The 21,008-nt window shown below is 46.7% G+C and overlaps 5 protein-coding genes across 8 annotated transcripts; 3 read left to right on the top strand and 2 right to left on the bottom strand.

Moving 5' to 3' along the window:
• Positions 1-2,127: 2,127 nt before the first annotated feature.
• Positions 2,128-4,927, bottom strand: LOC112270530 (lichenase-2-like). The gene is made up of 2 exons (XM_024458163.1): positions 4,516-4,927; positions 2,128-3,238 (listed from the first exon to the last, which is right to left on the bottom strand). The coding sequence occupies exons 1-2, from the start codon at positions 4,610-4,612 to the stop codon at positions 2,277-2,279; spliced, it is 1,059 nt and encodes a 352-aa protein (XP_024313931.1). The 5' UTR covers positions 4,613-4,927; the 3' UTR covers positions 2,128-2,276.
• Positions 4,928-7,014: 2,087 nt separating this feature from the next.
• On the bottom strand, positions 7,015-8,647 carry LOC100827257 (glucan endo-1,3-beta-glucosidase GII). Its single transcript, XM_024458193.1, has 2 exons — positions 8,496-8,647; positions 7,015-8,159 (listed from the first exon to the last, which is right to left on the bottom strand). The coding sequence occupies exons 1-2, from the start codon at positions 8,563-8,565 to the stop codon at positions 7,225-7,227; spliced, it is 1,005 nt and encodes a 334-aa protein (XP_024313961.1). The 5' UTR covers positions 8,566-8,647; the 3' UTR covers positions 7,015-7,224.
• A 684-nt stretch (positions 8,648-9,331) lies between these two features.
• LOC104582951 lies at positions 9,332-12,581 on the top strand. Of its 3 annotated transcripts, XM_014898244.2 has the most exons (4): positions 9,333-9,576; positions 9,719-9,903; positions 10,740-11,186; positions 11,288-12,581. In XM_014898244.2, exons 3-4 carry the CDS (start codon positions 11,141-11,143, stop codon positions 12,328-12,330), a joined length of 1,089 nt encoding a protein of 362 aa, XP_014753730.1. In that variant the 5' UTR covers positions 9,333-9,576; positions 9,719-9,903; positions 10,740-11,140; the 3' UTR covers positions 12,331-12,581. The 3 variants fall into 3 exon arrangements, with proteins under 3 accessions (XP_010232802.1, XP_014753730.1, XP_010232801.1); XM_010234500.3 differs by having other exon boundaries at positions 9,332-9,576; positions 10,745-12,581; XM_010234499.3 differs by having other exon boundaries at positions 9,334-9,576; positions 10,740-12,581.
• A 906-nt stretch (positions 12,582-13,487) lies between these two features.
• LOC104582950 lies at positions 13,488-16,997 on the top strand. The gene is made up of 3 exons (XM_010234497.3): positions 13,488-13,773; positions 13,853-14,222; positions 15,104-16,997. The coding sequence occupies exon 3, from the start codon at positions 15,123-15,125 to the stop codon at positions 16,677-16,679; it is 1,557 nt and encodes a 518-aa protein (XP_010232799.1). The 5' UTR covers positions 13,488-13,773; positions 13,853-14,222; positions 15,104-15,122; the 3' UTR covers positions 16,680-16,997.
• Positions 16,998-17,503: 506 nt separating this feature from the next.
• LOC106866129 lies at positions 17,504-20,424 on the top strand. 2 transcript variants are annotated; one of them, XM_024459775.1, is made up of 2 exons: positions 17,504-17,931; positions 18,652-20,424. In XM_024459775.1, exon 2 carries the CDS (start codon positions 18,654-18,656, stop codon positions 20,202-20,204), a length of 1,551 nt encoding a protein of 516 aa, XP_024315543.1. In that variant the 5' UTR covers positions 17,504-17,931; positions 18,652-18,653; the 3' UTR covers positions 20,205-20,424. The 2 variants fall into 2 exon arrangements, with proteins under 2 accessions (XP_024315543.1, XP_014754359.1); XM_014898873.2 differs by having other exon boundaries at positions 17,507-17,931; positions 18,647-20,424.
• The last annotated feature ends 584 nt before the right edge of the window (positions 20,425-21,008 follow it).

The raw sequence follows: 21,008 nt of genomic DNA, 5'->3' as shown, positions 1-21,008 counted from the left end.
GTGCAATTCAAATTTTTTGTGTGATTTGCACACCGTCTCTCTGCATGTGCAATTTAATATTCTGAGAGTGGGTTGCACATTAAGTGACGTGCAATTGAGGGTTTTTTTTAGACCAACCCAAGATGTTTAAAATATATAATACATGGTAGTGCAATTGTCTAAAAAAAAGGGCATCAATTTAATACATCCATCGACTATTTCTCAGTCGTCTGGGCTATAGGCAGGCCCAAACTTTAAATGGACTCTGTTCTCAAGCAGATCACCCGAATCAAAATCTGGTTTCACCGTTGGTTAGATATATCTTTTGACGTCATTTTTTTTTTCATCCTTCACTTTATTTTTATACTTTGTTGTACACCATCTTTTTTCCACAAATTTGCACTGCACCTAGAAGCTACTGCCTACTGCTTTACGTTGATTTTCCTCTACGGTATTTTTACAGTAGTTTCCGTATCGATACCGGTGAAACCAATCCCCTCTTTTGGAAAAATCTGAAAGCTCCACCCTGATTTTCGGCCAGGACAAGACACGACAGGATGGTGGGGGTCGATGGATTGGGCCACGACTCCAGATCACAGAACATAAGAGAGGCCTCACAGGCATGCCCAGAGCGGCAAGCAAGAAGCTCTGAATGGCAGAGCGACCTCTTCGGCCCAGCGAAACTATGGATAGTTTTGGGCCGTTAGATGCTTGTGCATGGGCCGCTTCACACGCGCCGATGGCGTTCCCGTTTTTGCTATAAAAAAATAATCTCTTCTCCAGTTTTTTTTTCCTAAAAAAACTCTTCTCCGTTCTTTGCAAGGTGACTTTTCTCTCTTCCTTCCGCCCGCCCACTAGCGTTGCATGTATCTAGACGCGTAAATGCATATCTAAATAAGATTGCGATACTCATTGTTCATTTGAGGGGTGTTTAGACAAATGTGGTGAAAAAACACCATGGTGTTCAATATAAACCCCCATTTATCCTTCTCATGAGACTTTGACATTTGAGCCAGGCGGACAAGAGGATAAGTTTTGCACAAGTGAACACTCTCCATTATCTTTTCAAATTTGTGGAAGAAATGAGTGAGATGGACAAGTTTGGACAAACTGGGGTCTTCCTTGAGTTACATTTTTCTCCATAAACTCACAAATGGATAATCGGGGAAGATTTTGGGATTGCCTTAGAGATGCCCTTAAGTTGCCCAACATAGCGTGATGTTATAATATGGATGTGAGAACCAGTGCGTGGCTGGGGTCAGACCCTGTCGAGCTGTTGGCCGTGTCATACAGGGAGCGTAACAAATTAACAATCCTATGTTCGGGTTATCATTCGAATTTGTTACCGGGGATCGTTATATATAGATTTATTATCTTACGGGGGATCGTATTCGAATTACTCTTTGAAGCCACGAGACAAAATGGTCTGTCACCTTTCGAATTTGAGTGAACCTAACACGAAGGAAAAATTCTGGTGCAAGGTATGGCAAAAACCAACAGCTTTGGAATTCATGATACCAAAAGGGCCCACGCATGCAATTCCCAGGGACGCAGAAGCTGTTGTTGCGGCCCACCATGAACATCGATCGTCTCGTTGCAGGTCGCCCGGATCCACTCGCCCTCTCGCTCCTCATAACGCGAGACCTGAAACGGCCCATACACGGCGTAGCTCTTGATATCGTGTTCGCTGCTCCTAATTGATAACGGGTGAATCGAGCGGTGATCTCGGTCTGTCTTTGGAAGCGAACCTAATTTACGAGGGTCACGGAAGAACGGGAACTGATCTGACCATCTCATATCTACACGATCCGGCCGTCCGCGTTACGTGGTGATTGGCGAGGAGGATTGTGATCTGATTTGAATTTGTGTAGATTCATACAAATCCAAGTCACTTATTTTCGGACGGAGTGATTTCAAAATACTAACTCCGTTCCTGAATACTGGTCGAACTTGAACTAAAACAACGACAAGTGTTTAGGAACGGAGGGAGTACAATAGTTTTTGAATTGACCATATAATTTGTCTTCACCTTATATATTTTTCGAAACAAGATTTTTGTTTGTGCGTGGAGTCGTGGACTCCCTTTCTTAAAGACTTAAACTAGAAGCGGGATCTAAGCAGAGGAGAGTCTCCTCCTAGTAGTAGATGTTCCGAAATCATTTAATAACATTGGACGTATAAATTAAATGTAAAAATGGCCGTATTACAAACGCTCACCGAATATACACACACACACACCGTATACCGTATTACAATACGCACCACCATGGCGCCCTCGTACATGAATGGAATGGACTTCAAGCGCCGAAGTCGATGGGGTAGACCCGATCGGTGCTGGGGTAGAAGAGGCCCCAGTTCTGCTCCACGCCACCTTCCTTGAGATTCTCATTAAACATGGCGAACAAGTAGGTCTCCACCTTCCACGGCCGCCTTGGGGTTCCCTTCCTCACATGGTCCACCAGGTTCTGGTTGTACGTCCTCGCGTTCTCCACCGACGCCGCCTCGCCCCCCGCCGACGGCCACCCGGTCTCCGACACCACCAAGTTAACGCCCCCAGATTCCCCACCCAGCAGCTTCTCCATGGCCGCGTGCACAGCGTCCACCGTGGCGTCGAACATGTTGTGGTAGGCGTACTCCCCGTCCTGCACCACCGGCCCGCCCTGGTACTCCGCCGTGAACAGCGCGAAGCTCACGTCGATGTCGCCGGCGGCGCGGTACGTGTAGGCGAAGTAGGGGTAGAGGTTGGCCAGGAGCGGCGCGCCCGTGCGCGCCAGGAACTGCAGCACGGGGAGCAGGAACGGCTTGCAATCCTCTGCGAACGCCCCCGCCGAGGGCGGCGTGTGCACGGCGATCGTGGCCTGCGAGATGGCCGTCGTGACTTGCACGCCCATGCCGAGCCCTGCGGCATTGAGAGCGGCAAGCACGTTCTCCATGGCCGGGACGAGGTGCTGGGTGTTCTCGCCGGATATCTCGTTGCCGACGGAGAGGTACTTGAAGGAGACGTAGGGGTGGGCCGCGATGTTGTCGCGGACCCAGGACGCGGCGAAGGAGGGGTTCGTGGAGAGGGAAGGGACGACGTCGTTGGGCGCGCCCACGACGACGCCGATGCCGGTCCCGGCGAGTGCGGCGAGCGCGGCGGCGTCTGGGGCGTAGAGGCGGACCGAGGTGAAGCCGTTGTCGCGGAGCATGCCGACCACGGTGCTCGCGGGCGGCAGGTTGTTGCCGCTCATGCCGTAGCACACGCCCACCGATGCCGCTCCTGTACAAGTAGCAGAACCCATCGAACCAGGCACACACCAAATCAAGCTAGGTACAGATTCAGCAGTGTATATATATACGTGTGGAATTGTAACCATGCAGATCAAAAGATCAATCAAATGTGTGCACTAGCTTGTGTGTTTCCTGCAGGCCGGCTGCAGCACGTATGAATTTATATTGCTCCTTGCTCCTCCATTTACATATACAGATCCAAACCTTACGCATGGTCATGGACACAAAAACGTACATGTGTGGTCGCTTGCAGAGATGGAACAAGATACAAAAAAATTCAAGGAAGAAACAAGCACATGCATGATGTACATATTGATATTGGCAGGCATGCGTACAAGGATCCGTTAACTTTGGTTGTTGGTTATCATTTTTAATTGTTGTTTGCAGGAAAATTGAAAATGGTCCGTGGTACAACGTGCTACTACCACGTATACGTATATTAACCATGAAGCGTGCATCCACTAATGTACTTAATTCCTCGATGAAGTTTTAGATACGTGCAAACGGTGCAAGTGCAAATTAAGTCCTACGTGATCTAAATCTAATAAAGAGGAGTACAGTAGTAGTTACCATATCACTTCACGGTAACCATGCACGCATGCTGATGCATGTATGAGACAGACCCCATAGGAATTAATTGTTAGCTCAAACTAGCTCGACTTTAATGAAATTTGAAAGTGCGTTGCTAAAATGAACTAGTACTATATCGATCGAAGCTAATTCTATTCTAGCGTCTGCAGTGCGGCCGCTAGATCGTCCACTTCGTCCCCATCTCGATCGTATGGACAGAATGCAAGCAGCACGTATATATCCATTTAACTTAGCTACAGCTTAGCTGCCTGCTGGTATTATGAACGTACACAGAGAGTTCACCTAATTAATTAAAACGTACTATAACTCTGAAATTGCATCAACATGCAAGCACGCTCGAGCTACGCATTCATCGTTTAAATTAACTGATTTCTGTCCATCACATGATAAGCTCGTTTAAATTATCAAGTACTCTAGTTAGCTCTTGCGTAAAGCGAAACGGTTACTTCTGATCGACGGATTGACCTCTCTGCCACACCAATCTCGATGCAGTACGCTCGAAAACTTTCGTACAATCGTACAATCATACGATGTTAGACGGGAACTCGAACATCAAATCATCAAATTAAGCTTAAAATCACCAAAACAAATTGAACCAAAGAACAGAGTAGTGTATCCTAGAAAGAAGCAGGGCAGTAAACCATGCGTGTGAGTGAGAGATAGAGAGAGCAGTACTTGCAGGGATGGAGGCCACGGCCGCGAGTCCGAGGAGCAGCGCCATGTGGATGTGGAGCACCGCTGCAGCTGGTACGAGGCCTTGCGCCATTGCCATTCTTCAAGCTTCACTTCGCGAAGCTCACACGGCTTCACCCCCAAATCGATCCACCGATAGATAGATAGAACACCGAAAGCTCTAGCTAGCACTCAACAAGCAGCTAAGCTACGGTGCTGAACTGCTGCCACTGATCTCGAAGCTGCTGGCTGCCTGGCTCTATATAGAAGAGAAGATTAACACATAACAGGAGCAGATGCATGTACATATGGATATGGAGCCATGGAGGCCAGCCATCATTTTATAACAGGTCTTTCCTGGTCAGAGATATGGTATCTGTTTGCATGTCCCGCGTCAATCAACGTCCGTCCACGGCTCCCAGACAACAACTTGATCCAAGGGACGTACGTCCTTGCAGGTTACAAAACGAGAAGAAGTGTCCTCTGACCTCTGTAATCTGTTTCTCGAAGCAGCACCTGCTCCACTTACATCCGATGCATGACGCATCATTCTTTCTGAAAAGAATGAAGTGATGTTATCTTTTCGAGAAACTGGCAGAAGCGACCTTTTGTCTTTCGGTTAAGACGAGGTTCGACAGTTAATTACAGGATGGTGAACTTGTTTTTGAGTCGGACAACATATAGCCTAGAACTTGTAATTCTTGTGCAGGCACTATAGATCAGGCCCATTACTTTTCAACAGTTCAGATATTAGTTTTGTCTTCAGAATATTTTCCCATGTAGGACTCTGCTTTCAGGTTCTAACAAACAGTCGGTTGACTGTTTATCCTGAAAAGGCTATCTTGGCGAGCTCTATGCATGCAAAAAGGCCATTTTGTACAGCGTACTGCGTGCTTTAATTAAAAGGCCTAAACCCTAAACGACACACGCATTAGGTGCACCAAATGGCTTTGGCACACCCTGCACCCTATCCAATTAACACTTGTGCTGTTGCTGGAAAGAAAGCCCAGGAACTGTCAGCTTCCCCTTTCTTATGAACACTTTTTATGAACCAGACATTAATTAGAACAGCCAAAACTTTAGTTATCCAGTAAATTTATCCTTGAACCCATGTACTTAATCCAGGTGAATAAGAATGTACTCTCCTGCATGATAATATCAAGTATCAGGGCTATGTATGGTTGGAATTGGCTGATTTTCTTGTCTTCTCCAGAAGAATCCAATTTGCGTGCAAAGTGTTGGAGAAACCTCATTTTCTTTCATTTTCAATTCACAATCCATCAATCACCCGTCAGTTTGAACTACCTTTCTTGACGTGTATCATTTGTTATACGGAGTACATTATATTATTTTTCTCTGATTTCTGCATATTTTTTCCTTTTCCCCCCCATCCTGCTGCCTTAATTACGTGGGCTCCACGGAGCTGTTGGAGCCTCCTGCATGCTGGAATTTGCTTTCTTCTCGCCTTTAGGTATCAGACGATTTTCATATCTTTCAGTACGATACTTCTGTATATATTGTCTAGTAATGGTACTTTGTTGTTATCTGACAAGTCTCTGTTGTCAGGCTAGATTTTTTTTTCATAGTTAGGTTTCATCTGTTAATTGCGGCCTTTGTGCCTGTACACCTGTCTATATATCATCATGCTTGATGAGAGAGTTGAAATATGATTACATCGTTGCACAAAATTCAAATATGGTTTTGTAGTTCTTTTAGAAAGGTGTGACCGTGAACGTGTAGTTGGAAAATGGTGTTCAGAACTTCAGGTTACTTTCTTCCACTGCCATCCGCTTTTTACTTCAGGGGAAGGCCGCCCATTTCCATTTGTAGCAGCGCCTATATTGTGCCGGTTCAGCCCAGGTACTGGTCTCGTTGGGCCAGCATAACACATACAGCATGGGCCGTCAACACGGCCAGTTCTGCTCGTCTGTCTATGCCCAGCGGTCAAGTGCGCCAGGACCCGAAAGTCAAATACGGAAGCCCAGGACGCCTGCATTGCAAAGTTGGCGTTATCTATTGGGAGTGGCCCGTGTGTTTGGTTCCAAAGTTCCAATCCGTCAGCTTGTACGAAAAACAGAAATGTGTGGTTATATTTAAGTTGTCTGATTTTTTTTTAAAATTCAAATCTTCCTCTTCCCTCCTTACTCATTCCTTAGGCCATGTTCGGCAGGGACTGAAAAGGGATTTAGCGAAAGATGAACTAAAATTTCACTCATCCCTGTCAATTCCTATTCCACCGGATTGGGCCCACCAGCATCGCCTCTCCTTGCAGCTCCATGAGGGAGCCGCTGCAGCTGGACCGCAAGAAGGAAACTCATTTTAGTAAATCTTCTCTTTGCTAATCCGGAAACTCATTTTAGCAAATCAAAGTTTTAGAAATCTGCCGAAAATGTTCTTAGTTAGATACATGGCTTTATTTTGAAAAGGACGTGTGCTTAACCACTTGACCCAGTGTCCAACCCTGTGCGTTTTCTTGCGCAGAAAAATATTGATCCGCAAAGATTTCATACGGAGTATGTAACTCTGTTTATTCATGTTGATGTATCAACTCACAAAAAGTCCACGGATGCACTTAATTACTTCCATGGACATCGATGAGCATGTACACACGCTATGATTGTACCCACAGCTTATTTAGGTAGCGATATCGATCGATCCTTACTAACACGTACGTATATTTATGTGCGACGCACGTAGCCACAAGCCGTCTAGCTAGAACCGGATGTCGTAGGCCGGCGACTTGTCCGGCTTGAACAGCCCAAAGTTCCTCTCCACGGCATTCCCATCCTTCTGGTTCTCGTTGAACATGGCAAAGATGTACGCCTCCAATGGCCCGGGCTTCTTCGGCGTCCCCTTGCCAACATGGTCAATCAAGCCCTGGTTGTAAGCTCTCGCGTTGTCGGCATTCGCCGCGAATCCCCCATCGGACGGCCAGCCGCTCTCGGACACCACCACCTTCACTCCCCCCGCCCCGGCCTTCTCCATTGCGGCGTGCACGGCGTCCACCATGGCGTCGAAGAGGTTCGTGTAGACCAGCCCGTTGCCGTCGTCCCTCACCTGCGTCCCGGGCTGGAACGTGGCGTAGTTGAGCTGGATGGCTGACGGGGAATCCCTGTAGGCGAAGTAGGGGTACACGTTGGCTAGTAGCGGCGCCCCCGTGGACGCCAGCAGGCGCGCCACGTCGGACATGTAGGCGTCCTTGAACACGCCCTTGGAGGGAGGGAAGGAGTCGGCCACGGCGTCGAACCGTATCGACGTGGACACCTTGATTCTGTCGCCGAGCCCGGCCGATGCCAGGGCGGCGTTGAGGTTGCGCATGGCGGGGACGATGCTGCCGGTGGCGCCGCCGAGGATCTCGTTGCCCGCGGCGATGTACTTGATGTTGACCGCCGGGTAGTAGGGCTTGACGTTGTTGTTGACCCAGGTGGCCGCGTTGGAGGCGCTGGAGGCGATGCCCGCGAGGTTGTCGTTGCCGATGTCGAGGATGAGCGCGATGCCGGAGTTGCGGAGCGCCGAGAGGGCTTGCGCGTCGGCGAAGTAGATCCGCATGGAGTTGATGCCCTTGGACCTGTAGAGATTCACCACGTCGCCCCGGGACGGGAGGTTGTTGCCGATCACGCCGTAGCACACCCCGATGGATTGCACGCCTGCACGCAGATTTAATTAGTGCGTAGGCATGAAACAAGGTAAGCAATTACTCCTACGTGGTTGGAACAAAAGGACAAATGTAAACTTTACGGACATGCATCTGGTTCGATCACTAGTAAAATGCACCTTTCTGATTAATTTTTTTTTTCTGAACCAGACAATGATTTCGGTGTAATGTATTACAAATTCCATTAACAAATTAACCAAGGAAAATGATAGTATTCATGCTTTGCATGCCTAGTACGTAGCACTAAACAGTACTGATAGAGCAACGTACGTAGATACAGCTAGAGCAGATAAAAAGGGAAGATTAAGAGATAATGGTAATTAAGTACTCGTAGGAACAGAAGCAATTAGTGCTCCAATGAGGAGAGCAACAACTGCAAACATGGAAGCAGAAGCCATTGCTGGTAGATGCTCCGGCCTATATGTGTTTGCTCTTCAATGGGATGCGATATGATATGTTATACGTACGCTAGCTTTTGGTGTCCTTATATACAAGTTCCCCTGCCCGTCTGCTCACGTCGTTGCAGCGTACGTATACAGGCCCTGCGTACGTACTCCTGATTAGCCTAGCTATTTTGACTCGATCGTAACTGAAAGGGCACGCCATGCATCGATCAATGCATGTGCATGTCGCTCTCCGGTGCAGCCTAACTCTGGCCCTTCCGTTCTTCTTCCACGGAGAAAATGCTAAGATAGCGGCCAGAAAAGTCCAGGGATTGTGGAAAACGGGCCTCTATTTTCCTTTCTATACCCGACCAGCTGAGCTGTGTGCATGTTCTGGCTTGATATACTGCAATAGAATAGAATTTCTTTTTTCCCCTCTAAATAATCAGCATGGCCTTTTTCTTCTGCTATGTGAGCATGGAATTCTTGTCTCTCAGCAGTGACTAGTTTGGCCTTTTCAGTTGTATATCCACTTCGCATTGATTTCTTGCGTATGTATACGTACGCTACTGCGTATCTTGACCAGTACTTGGAATTTCAGGTTTGGGGTGCTAACTGATTGGAACCGTTTTCATCTAAAAACTGATTGGAACCGTGGCTTGTACCGTAGCGGGCCTTCCACGTATGCCCACTTTTATTTCGTCAGATTTATCAGTATTGATCATATATCGCTGAAAAAAATAATCTGAAAAAATGCTGCATTATCGCTTGCCATAGCAATTACCACCGCACGATCAAATCTCCCGCGGGCAAATAACCCCAATCTCACATCACGAATTTCTCAAATCGCCTCAAGCACAGAGCAGATCCCCACACAAGCGGACGGCCTAGTGCCCGGCGTGGTTGTCGTGTCGTGCGCGAAGGTCGACGGGCGAGGAGGGCGCCGTGATATATATTCTTCTTCTTGATGCTGCGACGACTCCGGCCGGCGGCCTCGTCTCCAACCCTGACGTGAAGTTCATTAGGGTCAGTTTACTCTTTACCGACTCCCTTGAATCTTGATCAAGAGAAGCAAATGCCAAAGTTCTATATCTTGATAGTGCCTTTGTCAAAGAGAGGCTGCTGCCTGACATTTCAGTAGCTCATTTCATTTGATCCTCCACCGCAGCGGGCCAACGGAAGCAAGGAATGGGAATTAAATAGAACCGAGAGCCAGGGGAGGGCAACAAGAGTATAGCAAGAGTAGATCAGCAGCGGCAGGAAAGACGAAGAAATACTCAATGAAAGTAGATCCGGACTTCCACGCGAATTTCGTCGCATCGAGCAACAAGATCACCGTTTGAGCATCATCAGGTATCCACTCACGCACCAACTCTAAATTTAGTCATACGTAAAGTATAAATTCATCATGTAGATCTTTTGTTACAATACTGCTCGTGTCGGTAAGTTAATTTTGCTCACAGACTAGCGTCATGGACTCATGGAGCTAGATACGAAATTTTGCATCGTACTAGTATGTGTAGATTTATGAAGCTCTGAAGGAAAAGGGTTCTATTGTCAATCTGTACCCTAGGAAGAATATTGTCTATAGGGAGGAGTTCCAAGATGGCGGAGATGGCCATTTTTGTGCAGCCTCTCTCTTTTCAGAACTAATATGCGGATAGAAAAATCATGCCAATTTACATCCCTTTTGACATACTGGGATTCGAAAATTAGTTCCAATTCAAGGATTAGTCTCTTCTCTCTTAACATAAGTTTGCAGCTCATATCCCAAGGAAGCATCGGATGGCAAAGGCCTGTGGAGCAGTGGCTCGGTCCATGGTCCTGCTACATTAAGACATCTTATTCTAGTGTTCTGCAACATTAGAGATCTAGTAAAAATGGATAGACCTTGAATAAAAATCAAGTATAACCATTAGTTTCATGATTCATCATATTCAAGTGTCCTTCCCTCTGTTCATTCATCAGTAAGTGCACGGTAAGAAACAGAGCATAGCTGCTGCCTGTAGCGCCTCTGCCTCAGCACCTGAAGAGCCACCGCTGCTATTCCTTTTCTTAGAGCAGAGCAGGGCTAGCTCTCTTACGATATTACTAGCTACATCACATCTATTTGCTAGTAGTTGTTACATGCCTGCATCGGTGTACAGTGGAGTAAAAAAAAATCTAATGATACTCTATTTCTGGAGCAGCACAGAACTGACTTCGAGCTCGTAATCAATGGCTGAGATGGTCAGTTCTGCCATTGTTGGGGAGACAGTCAGTCGAATCTTTTCTGGTATAACCGGGAGCAAAGACCCGGAGAAAACGGATGAAGCCATAGGAGGTGGCCTAGAGAGGCTAGAGATGGCACGCATCAAGATGGAGGCCGCGCTCGAGACATCCAACAAGTGGCAGATCACTGACACGCCGCTGCTCCATTGGCGAAAGAAGCTGAAGCGTGCTGCTCAGGACTGTGAGGACGCGGTTCGCAGATGCAGACAACATTCTCAGGAAGAAGACGAGAGAAAACAGAATGTAATGCATTCCTCGTTTCCTAGGCGTATTGCACATACGACCAAGGCATTCATCTCCTCTTTCGTCGGCCGCGACAATGATCATTGCTCAGACAACATCGCTGCTGTCCGGAAATTTGAGAGGTTCGCGGATGGTGCTACCGAGTTTATGAGGTTTGTGCAGTTTGGCGGAACACCACGACAGCACCTGTTCTTTGACCCTCTCATTGGGCATATCTTTGCAGGCAAATCAATACGATATATGGGGTTGCTTCCAGGAGCCCGGCATCACTTCTTCTCCTTATGGCCGATTGCTTTCGAGGAGCGTGGGCTGGAAGCCATGCTTTTTTATGCATACGAAGATTGCAAAGTGCTAGAGAATAGTTTCGCTCTCGGGTTCATGATGCGTGTCTTGGAGAGCACGGACATAATTGGAACTACTGTCAAGTGCTTGCGACTGGTGACGCCTCACTTCAAATCCACGGCTGATGTTGTCACTAAAGAGATCATGCAGCTCCCTACACAAGATTTCTCTTGTTTGCCGCTTGAGGTTGCAAATGCCAATGTGGAACAATACTGGAACGATATACACACAACTTTTGCTGGATGGTTCCGCCCAGATCCATTATGTTGCCAAGGATATGAGCACAATGTCGTGCCTTCCTGCCGCGGCGGCGAAAGCATCAACGGAAGAAAATTGAGGCTGTCAAGTATATTTCCAGAACCAGTAGGTCTAGTGTTTTTACAACGCCACATCTCACTATCCGAGTATAGTAACCAGCTGCAGGGGTCAGCCACTAGATATGTCTCATCTTCTTTGAAGAATTACCCACCTTTGAAGTTGGGAATTTCGTTCGTCCCTCATTACTCCGATGAACCAAACTCCACAAGCGAGGGCTCCGTGACAGAGGTGATAGATGGAGAGAAGCAACACCTCACACATGTAAATTATCAACCGGATCAGCTCGACGAGATGCTGCTGCCCAAGGCCATAGAATATCTCTATCATAACACCGAGGCTACGTCTTACGTGATAAGTTGGAGGTCTAACCATGGCAGGGCAGACCTATCCGTGAGCAAGACGACGATCGCGACAAGAATATCAGGAGCACGCATAGCCTCCACAAGACAAGGTACGAGCAAGAGAAGCAAAATGCTGCGTGAGATACTGCAGGGGCAGACGAAAAATTTGCAGTGGAAAGAGATAGCCAGGCGTTACTTAAAACTTTGGGTCGTTCGTTCATCAGAGAGACTGCAGAGCATGTTTACGGCATGGCTCAGTCGGTGAGGAAATAACCAGTGTTTTATGGCTTAACTTGACGGGAATTTGGTAGTCGTCCTGCAGAAAATCTTTGAAGTTAATGTGTGCCAAGGCGAGCAAGACGTTTTGTTGCGTTGTACTTGTACCGCTTGCAATGTACTACATGGTATTACTTTATTGTAGTCCTACGTACTTGTTTATACCTCTTGAGTAGTCATGTCATATGCTAAATGGTATATGTAGTGCAGTTAATAATCAGGATGCAGTTTACATGTTGATATGTCGTTTGGCAAAGTTTTTTTAGTGGCGTTTACCAGTAGTATAATCTGATGTTTGCACTTGACATGCGAAATGAAGATATACATATGTTTCCCTCTCGGTCTCACAGGTTAATGCAGTACGCCGCGGCCACTTTTCCGGATTGAACAGCCCCCAAAGTGCTTCTCGCTGTCAGCCCCTGTCTTTTGGTTCTCGCGGATGCTGGCCTCGGTGAGCACGCCGGCCAAGGTTTATTCATGGCCAGGACCCAGGAGGATGTTCCTCTTCTCGGTCCACCCCTCGATGGTGCCGACGCGTTTCGTAACTGAAAGGGCACGGCCATTGATCCATCAGTGCATGTGCATGTCGCTTTCCGTTGCAGCCAAACTCTCCTTCCGTTCTTCTTCCACGGAGAATGCTAAGCTGATAGCAGCCAAAAAAAGTCGAGGATGGTGGAAAACCGGGGACGCACTAGCCCATATTTCTCCTCCCTCCTTCGAGTTGGCCCAAGTAGATTTTTTTTTATCCGGAAAAAGTGGCCCAAGTAGAATTTTAATGCCCGGGAATGCCACGCCGCATGAAGGAGCTCGCTCAGGAGGCACTTCTTCAACCACTCCGTCGGCGATCCTCAAACTTAATTTCTATCGTTTCCTCGATCCACGCTAGCTCCGTCGATTCCTCTCCAGGGCAAACCAATTTTACATGCACTTAATTTCTGTTTTTCCATCGATTCCAAACGTCCCTTTTACATGCGAAATAAAATCACAAGGGTTTCATTGGTAACCAGAAATTTACTCATGTATGCATCTAACGGGTGGAATATTTTGCAAAGCTCCCAAGCAGGGCCACACCGGCCGGGCATGCCTGTAAGGCCCTTGTGTCATGTGAGCCCAATCCACCAAGGCCCACCTAATTCCCTTGTGCTGGGCTCCTGGCCGAAACGGTTGGTTTCACCGGCGTCGACGCGGAAGCCGGAAACGAACCGCAGCCTCGAGGCGGCGGCGACTCGGGGAAGGGCACCGGCGTGGTCAGTGTGACTACGTCGAGCTGGCGAAGGCGGATCCGGAGGCTCGAGTTCGCCGGAGAGGAGATCGGCGCGGGGGCGATGGCCGGTCGGAGCCGGGGAAGACGAACGAGGCGGCGGCGATACTCAGCGCAAGGCGTCGATTCCTTCCGTAGGGAGTCTCAGGAAGACGCAGCGAAGCTTCATCGGTAGTGTTATTTCTTTTTTTTTAATCACAGCTTCACTAGAGTAGAAAACGAGAGAAGAATAATCCAATCCCCTTTGCAGCTTTGACTCCGGCTGGCCTCGTCGATCTCCAACCCAGACGTCAAGTTACAGCCCAGTCTTCACCGACTCCCTTGAAGAAAAGTACAGTACTCCGTAAGTGCCAAAGTTCTATCTGGCTAGTGCTTTTGTCAAAGAAAATCTGCTGCCTTGGAAACCTGGCATTTCACAGCCAACGGAAGCAAAGAGTGGAAATGAAATAGGACCGATAGCCAGGGGATGAGGGGAGGGCGACAACAGGAGTAGCAGAAGTAGATCAACCAAGTAGAAGCGGCAGGAAACAAGAAGAAATACACAAGGAAAATAGATCCGGGCGTCCATCCGAATTTGGTCACTCCGAGCAACAAGATCACCGTTTAAGAAGCATCATCAGGTATCCACTCACCCATCAACTATAAATCCAGTCATTCGTAAAGCATGAATTCATCGTAGATCTTCCGTCTCCAATACTACTCGTATGTGTAAGTTAATTTTGCTCCCAGGACTTTGCGCCATGGAGCTGAAATATAGATTCTGCATAGCATCGTACTAGTATGTGTAGATTTATGAAGCTATGAGGCAAAAAGACTGTCAGTCTGCACTAGGAAGAATATAGCCATATCAGGGAGGAGTTTCAAGTGGGTGGAGATTACCATTTTTGTGTACCCTATCTGCTTTAGATGTAGTATGCAGCATGCACATAGAAAATTAAGTTTACATTCCTTTACCATACCGTAACTCTTATACTCTTCTTCTAGGATTACTCTCCTCTCTTAACAGAAGTTTGCAACTCATATCCCAAGGAAGCATCAGACTGCAAAGGCCCGCAGGGGAGCAGTGGCTTCATGATTCTGCCAAATATTATAAATATACTGATCAAAAAAGCTTTTGGCATAATTTTAGAGATCTATTAAAAATTGATAGCCCTTGAATAAAAAATCAAGTATAACCATTAATTTCATGATTTTTCATACCCAAGTGCCCTTCTTTCTATTCATTCATCCATGAGTAAATGCATGCTCAAGAACCAGCGCATCTGCCTCAGCACCTGAAGAGCCACCGCTGCAGCTGCTACTAGAGCTGCAAATTTTTGACCCTCAGGGTACCCTTTGACCCTCCTTAGTTCAAACAAATGAACTAGTTTGCAGCTCTAGCTGCTACTGCTTTTCTTTTAGGAAATTAGCTACACCATGTCTTCTACTTGGCTACTTGCTACATGCCTACATCTATTGTGGAGAACAAAATCTAATGATACTCCATTCTTGAGCAACGCAGGGCCAACTTCTTGTAATCAATGGCTGATATGGTCGGTTCTGCAATTGTTGGGGAGGCAGTCGGACGAATCTTTTCTCGTATTACCAACAGCAAAGGCCAGGACAAAACGGATGAAGCCACAGGAGTTGGCTTAGAGAGGCTGGAGATGGCGCGCATCAAGATGGAGGCTGCGCTCGAGACATCCAACAGGTGGCAAATAACTGACACGTCGCTGCTCCATTGGCGAAAGAAGCTGAAGCGTGCTGCTCAGGACTGTGAGGACGCAACGCGCAGATGCAGGCAACATTCTCAGGAAGAAGACGAGAGAAAGCAGATGGCAATGCAATCCTCGTTTCCTAGACGCATTGCACATACGACCAAGGCGATCATCTCCTCTTTCCTCAGCCGCAACAATGATCATTGCTCATACAACATCTCTGATGTCCGAAGATTTGAGAGGTTCGCGGACGGTGCTACCGAGTTTATGAGATTTGTGCAGCTCGGTGGAACGCCACGACATCCCCTGTTCTTCGACCCTCTCGTCGGGCATATCTTTGCAGGAAAATTCATACGGTATATGGTGTTGCATCCAAGAGGCGGATATCATTGCTTTGCCATACAACCGGTGGTTTCCGAGGAGCGTGGGCTGGAGGTCACGCTATATTTCTTATATGAAGATTGCAAAGTGTTCGAGAATAGTTTTACCCTTGGGTTAATGATGCGTATCTCGGAGAGCACAGACATAATTGGAACTACAGTAAAGTGTTTAGGATTGGTGACGCCTCACTTCAAGTCCACAGCTGACATTGTCATTAAGGAGATCACACAGCTCCCTACACAAGATTTCTTCTGTTCGCCGCCTGAGGTTACGAGTGCCGATGCCAAAAATCACTGGACCGAGATGCACACAACTTTCAGTACATGGTTCCGCCCAGATCCATTATGTTGCCAAGGATACGAGCATGACAGTGTGTCTTCCTGTGGCGGCGGGGAAAGCAGCAGCGGAAACAAATTGAGGCTTTCGAGTATATTTCCAGAACCAGTATGTCAAGTGTCTTTACAACGCTCCATCTCACAATCTGAGTACAGTAACCAGCTGCAAGGGTCAACCACTAGATATGACTCGTCTTATTTGGAGAATTACCCGCCTTTGCAGTTGGGAATTACGTTCATGCCTCATGATTCTCTGAAGGAACCAAAGTCAGGCGAGGGCTCCACGATAGAGGCGATAGATGGAGAGAAACAACACCTCACCCATGCTGTTCACCCGGATCAGCTCGACGGAATGCTGATACCCAAGGCTATAGATTATCTCTATCATAGCGCTGAGGCTACGACATACGAGATATGTTGGAGGTCTAACCATGGCAGTGCACTCCTATTTGTGTACAAGACGAGCACGCTGTCAAAGTTTGGAGCACGCACGGCCTCCACAAGACAAGGTAGGAGAAAGAGTATCAAGATGCTTCGTGAGATACTGCGGGGGCAGATGAAAAATGTGCAGTGGAAGGAGGTAGCCAAATATTACTTAAAACTTTGGGTCGTTCGTTCCTCGGTGAGACTGCAGAGCATGTTTACGGAATGGCTCAAACGGTGAGGAGATTACTAGTGTTCTATGCCTTAATTTCACGAGAATTTGGTTGTCTTCTTAAAGAATATGTTTGAATTGTTGTGCTGTACTTGTACCTGTTGCATGTATCATGCATGGTAGTATTGCCCAGATTAGCAAACAATTAACCAATATATATTCTGTCTTCGATAGTTGGACGAGCCCTGTCTTGTTTTCCTCTGTACAGCTGGGAATATCTACGTCCTTCTAGTTCTCTTTACTTGGTTGAACTCTGTTTTTTTCTGCCGTACCTTTCTATGTAAAGTACCAACAAATTGCAATAGAATGTTTCTTTGGTTCTGAACATTTTGATGGCTTATGTTGCAAAAAAAAAAAATAGTACTATGTGCTGTTTCTGTCGACCACAAGATTCTGTACAGATCAGGATTAACAATGTCCCGTATGCCTTTCTGTACTTGGATGAACTCCGTTTTCGTGTGTTACATTTAACTGAACCACTTGCATGTACGGCTGAATGCCTGCATCTTTCCGCTCACCAGTTAACACGTACGAATACGATACGCACAATCTAGTCGCTGACATGGGAACCTATGGGCTATGGCGGCGAGGACGGAGGATGAGCACTCGCTTATGCTTGGGGCGCTGACCTAATCTTCTCCATGTCCGACGAATGCGGGCATGGCTGAGTGACCAAATTGCCCTTCCTTTAGAAAAGATGAGTGATTAGTGGGGGTTAATCTAATCCCAGGCGCTTGATTAGCTTTAAAATTGGTGACTTTTTTTCTCTGGAAAGCACAGAAGCACTCCTCATTATATTAACGGATTCCGATAATTAATTACTGAAGGTAGTTGGTGAGGGAAGTGGGTGGGACTTGGGAGGCATGTTACAAAACAAATTTAACACAGGACAGCGTTCATCTAATTCGGAAGGTAGCTTAGACCTTACTGTATCATCATCACAGCGTCTTTGACAACTCCGGCCGGTCTCGTCTCCAACCGGCCAGATGTGAAGTAAGGGTTAGTACCCTTGAAGAAGAGTAAGTGCCAAGAGGCAAGAGCAAGGGTTATCTAGACAGTGTTTACATTTCATTTGATACTCAGCCGCAGCCGGCCAACGGAAGCAAGGAGTGGCCAGGGAAGGGCAACAAGAGTATAGCAAGAGTAGATCAAGCATGCAGAAGAGGCAGGAAACAAGAAGAAATATACTGTAAATTAGATCCGGATTTCCACCTGAATTTCGTGGTACCGAGCAACAGGATCACCTTTCAAGCATCATCAGGTAACCATTGACCCATAAACTGTAAATTAAGTCATTTCATCAAGCATGAATTCACCATAGATTTTCCGTCCCAATACAGCTCGTATCTGTACTGTAAGTTAATTTTGCTCTCAAGACTTTCCGTCATGGAGCTAGAATACAGATTTTGCATCGTACTAGTATGTGTAGATTTCTGAAGCTCTGAAGGAAAAGGGTTCGTTCTATTGTCAATCTGCACTAGGAAGATTATAGCCTATAGGGAGGAGTTCCAAGTGGGTAGAGGGGATTACTATTTTTGTGTAACCTCTCTGTTTTCAGGATAAGTATGCCTTGGTTCAAATATTAATTCTTACTTACATCCCCTTTAGCATACCTTGGTTCGAATATTAATTCTTATTCTAGGATTAGTCTCTCCTCTCTAAACAGAAGTTTGCCGCTCATATCCCAAGAAGCATTGGACGGGAAAGGCCTGTGTGGAGCATTGGCTGATCCGTGGTCCTGCCAAATATTACCTATATACTCGTCAGAAAGCTTTTGGCATAACTAAGACATCTTATTCTAGTATTCTGCGACATTAGAGATCGAGTAAAAATTGATAGATATTGAATGAACATCAAGTATAACCATTAATTTCATGATCTATAATGTTCAAGCGTCCTTCAGTAAATACATCCTTAAGAACCAGAGCATCGACCTCTAATGTTTATTCAATAATGATACTCCATTTCTTGAGCAGCGCAGAAATGGCTGAGATGGTCAGTTCTGCAATTGTTGGCGAGGAAGTCAGCCGAATCTTTTCTAGTATCACCACCAACAAAGATCAGGATAAAAGGGATGAAGCCACAAGAGGTCGCCTAGAGAGGCTGGAGATGGCACGCATCAAGATGGAGGCCGCACTCGAGACGTCTAACAAGTGGCAAGTCACTGACACACCACTGCTCCATTGGCGAAAGAAGCTGAAGCGTGCTGCTCAGGACTGTGAGGACGCAGCCCGCAAATGCAGACAACTTTCTCAGGAAGAAGACGAGAGGGAGCAGATGGTAAGGCAATCCTCGTTTCCTAGACGTATTGCACATACGACCAAGGCATTCATCTCTTCTTTCGTCGGCCGCAACAATGATCATTTGTCAGAACATATCGCTGTTGTCCGGAGATTTGAGAGGTTCGCGGATGGTGCTACCGAGTTTATGAGATTTGTGCAGTTCAGCGGAACACCACGACAACACATGTTCTTCAACCCTCTCATCGGGCATCTCTTTGCAGGAAAATTAATACGATATGTGGCGTTGCGCTCAGGAGGCCGATATCACTTCTTCACCATACTGCCGATGGCTTTCGAGGGTCGTGGGCTGGAGGCCGTGCTATCTTTCGTATACGAAGATTGCAAGGTACCCAATAATAGTTTTTGCCTCGGGTTCACGATGCGTGTCTCGGAGAGCACAGACATAATCGGAACCATAGTCAAGTGCTTGCGACTGGTGACGCCTCACTTCAAGTCCACAGCTGACATTGTGATTAAAGAGATCACGCAGATCCCTACACAAGATTTCTCATGTTTGCCGCATGAGATTGGGAGTGCCAATGCAGAACGTTGCTGGAACGACATGCTCACAACTTTTGTTGGATGGTACCGCCCGGATCCATTATGTTGCCAAGGATACGAGCATGACATTGTGCCTTCTTGTAGCGGCAACGGAAACAAATTGAGGCTTTGGAGTATATTTCCAGAACCAGTATGTCATTTGTTTCTAGAGCGCCGCATGTCACTGTCTGAGTATAGTAACCAATTGCAGGGGTCAGCCACTAGATATGACTCGTCTTCTTTGGAGAATTACCCGTCTTTGAAGTTGGGAATTCTCTTCATGCCTCATGACTCTCTCGAGGAACCAAATTCCACAGGCGAGGGCTCCACGATAGAGGCAATAAATGGAGAGAAGCAACACCTCACACACACAAATGTTCACCCGGATCAGCTCGACGAGATGCTGCTGCCGAAGGCTATAAATTATCTATATCATAACGCTGAGGCTACGACGTACGAGATATGTTGGAGGTCTAACCATGGCAGCGCACACATATGTGTGTACAAGACCAGCATGGTAAGAATGTGGGGAGCACGCACGGCCTCCACAAGACAAGGTAGGAACAGGAATATCAAGATGCTTCGCGGGATACTGCAAGGGCAGATAAAAAATGTGCAGTGGAAGGAGTTAGCCAAAAATTACTTAAAGCTTTGGGTCATTCATTCCTCGGTGAGACTGAAGAGCATGTTTACGGCATGGCTCAAACAGTGAGGATATAACTATTGTTTTATGCCTTAATTTCACGAGAATTTGGTAGTAGATCTTCCCGCAGAATTTGTTTGAAATGGTTGCGTTGTACTTGCCTGTATCATGGTAGTATTGTATCGTATTCTTACTTGTACATACCTCTTGAGTAGACGTGTCATATGCTAAATGGTATTTACTGTAATAATCAGAATGCAGTTTACATCTTGATATGCTGTTTGGCAAAGTTTAGTCTTGAACTGAACCAACTATTGAACCAGTCAAGCATAGATTGGCTATGGCAATTGGCAAACCACGTGGTAAGCTATGTCAACAGAAAAAAATTGACATAGTCAAAAGATGGCTTATGTTGCACAAAACATAGTACTGGGATGTATAGATCAAGATTAACAATGTATAAGTAATATGTATGCCCTTTCTGTACTGGGATGAACTCTGTTTTGTTGCGTTACATTTAACTGAAGCACTTGTATGCCTGAATATGCTTCCACATGGCATTGCATTGGTACGTATCAGAGAGCTAACAAATTCCGCCGACATGGACTCTGATCGATCATGCGACAGCTTCCAACTCCCTCTGGTGCTTCCATTCAAACCAAGACGGCTCTCAAGAGCACTGCATTTCCATTGACGTTTGATCCTTCTTCCTTGTTGCAACAAACATAAAGCTCTCTCTTCCTGTCCACTTGTGTCAGAATTCATGCTTCGCCCTATTTCGCCCGTTGAACCATTTGCTGGCTGCCTGGCTGGTTCGCCTTGCCTGCCTTTCTACGCTTCATTGCACTGCTCTGTTTGTTAGCAGCTTCCCAG

Source organism: Brachypodium distachyon, chromosome 2, assembly GCF_000005505.3.
Source record: "Brachypodium distachyon strain Bd21 chromosome 2, Brachypodium_distachyon_v3.0, whole genome shotgun sequence".
NCBI lineage: Eukaryota > Viridiplantae > Streptophyta > Magnoliopsida > Poales > Poaceae > Brachypodium > Brachypodium distachyon.
This window is presented reverse-complemented; position numbering and strand designations above follow the sequence as displayed.

Bases quoted from the DNA above. Each gene is read 5' to 3' on its own strand.
- LOC106866129 (XM_024459775.1), top strand. From the start codon at position 18,654: ATGGCTGAGATGGTCAGTTCTGCAATTGTTGGCGAGGAAGTCAGCCGA.
- LOC112270530 (XM_024458163.1), bottom strand. From the start codon at position 4,612: ATGGCAATGGCGCAAGGCCTCGTACCAGCTGCAGCGGTGCTCCACATC. The intron at 3,239-4,515 runs GTACTGCTCTCT...CTACTTGTACAG, and splicing joins CGTGGCCTCCATCCCTGCAA to GAGCGGCATCGGTGGGCGTG.
- LOC100827257 (XM_024458193.1), bottom strand. From the start codon at position 8,565: ATGGCTTCTGCTTCCATGTTTGCAGTTGTTGCTCTCCTCATTGGAGCA. The intron at 8,160-8,495 runs GTACTTAATTAC...ATCTGCGTGCAG, and splicing joins AATTGCTTCTGTTCCTACGA to GCGTGCAATCCATCGGGGTG.
- LOC104582950 (XM_010234497.3), top strand. From the start codon at position 15,123: ATGGCTGATATGGTCGGTTCTGCAATTGTTGGGGAGGCAGTCGGACGA.
- LOC104582951 (XM_010234500.3), top strand. From the start codon at position 10,768: ATGGCTGAGATGGTCAGTTCTGCCATTGTTGGGGAGACAGTCAGTCGA.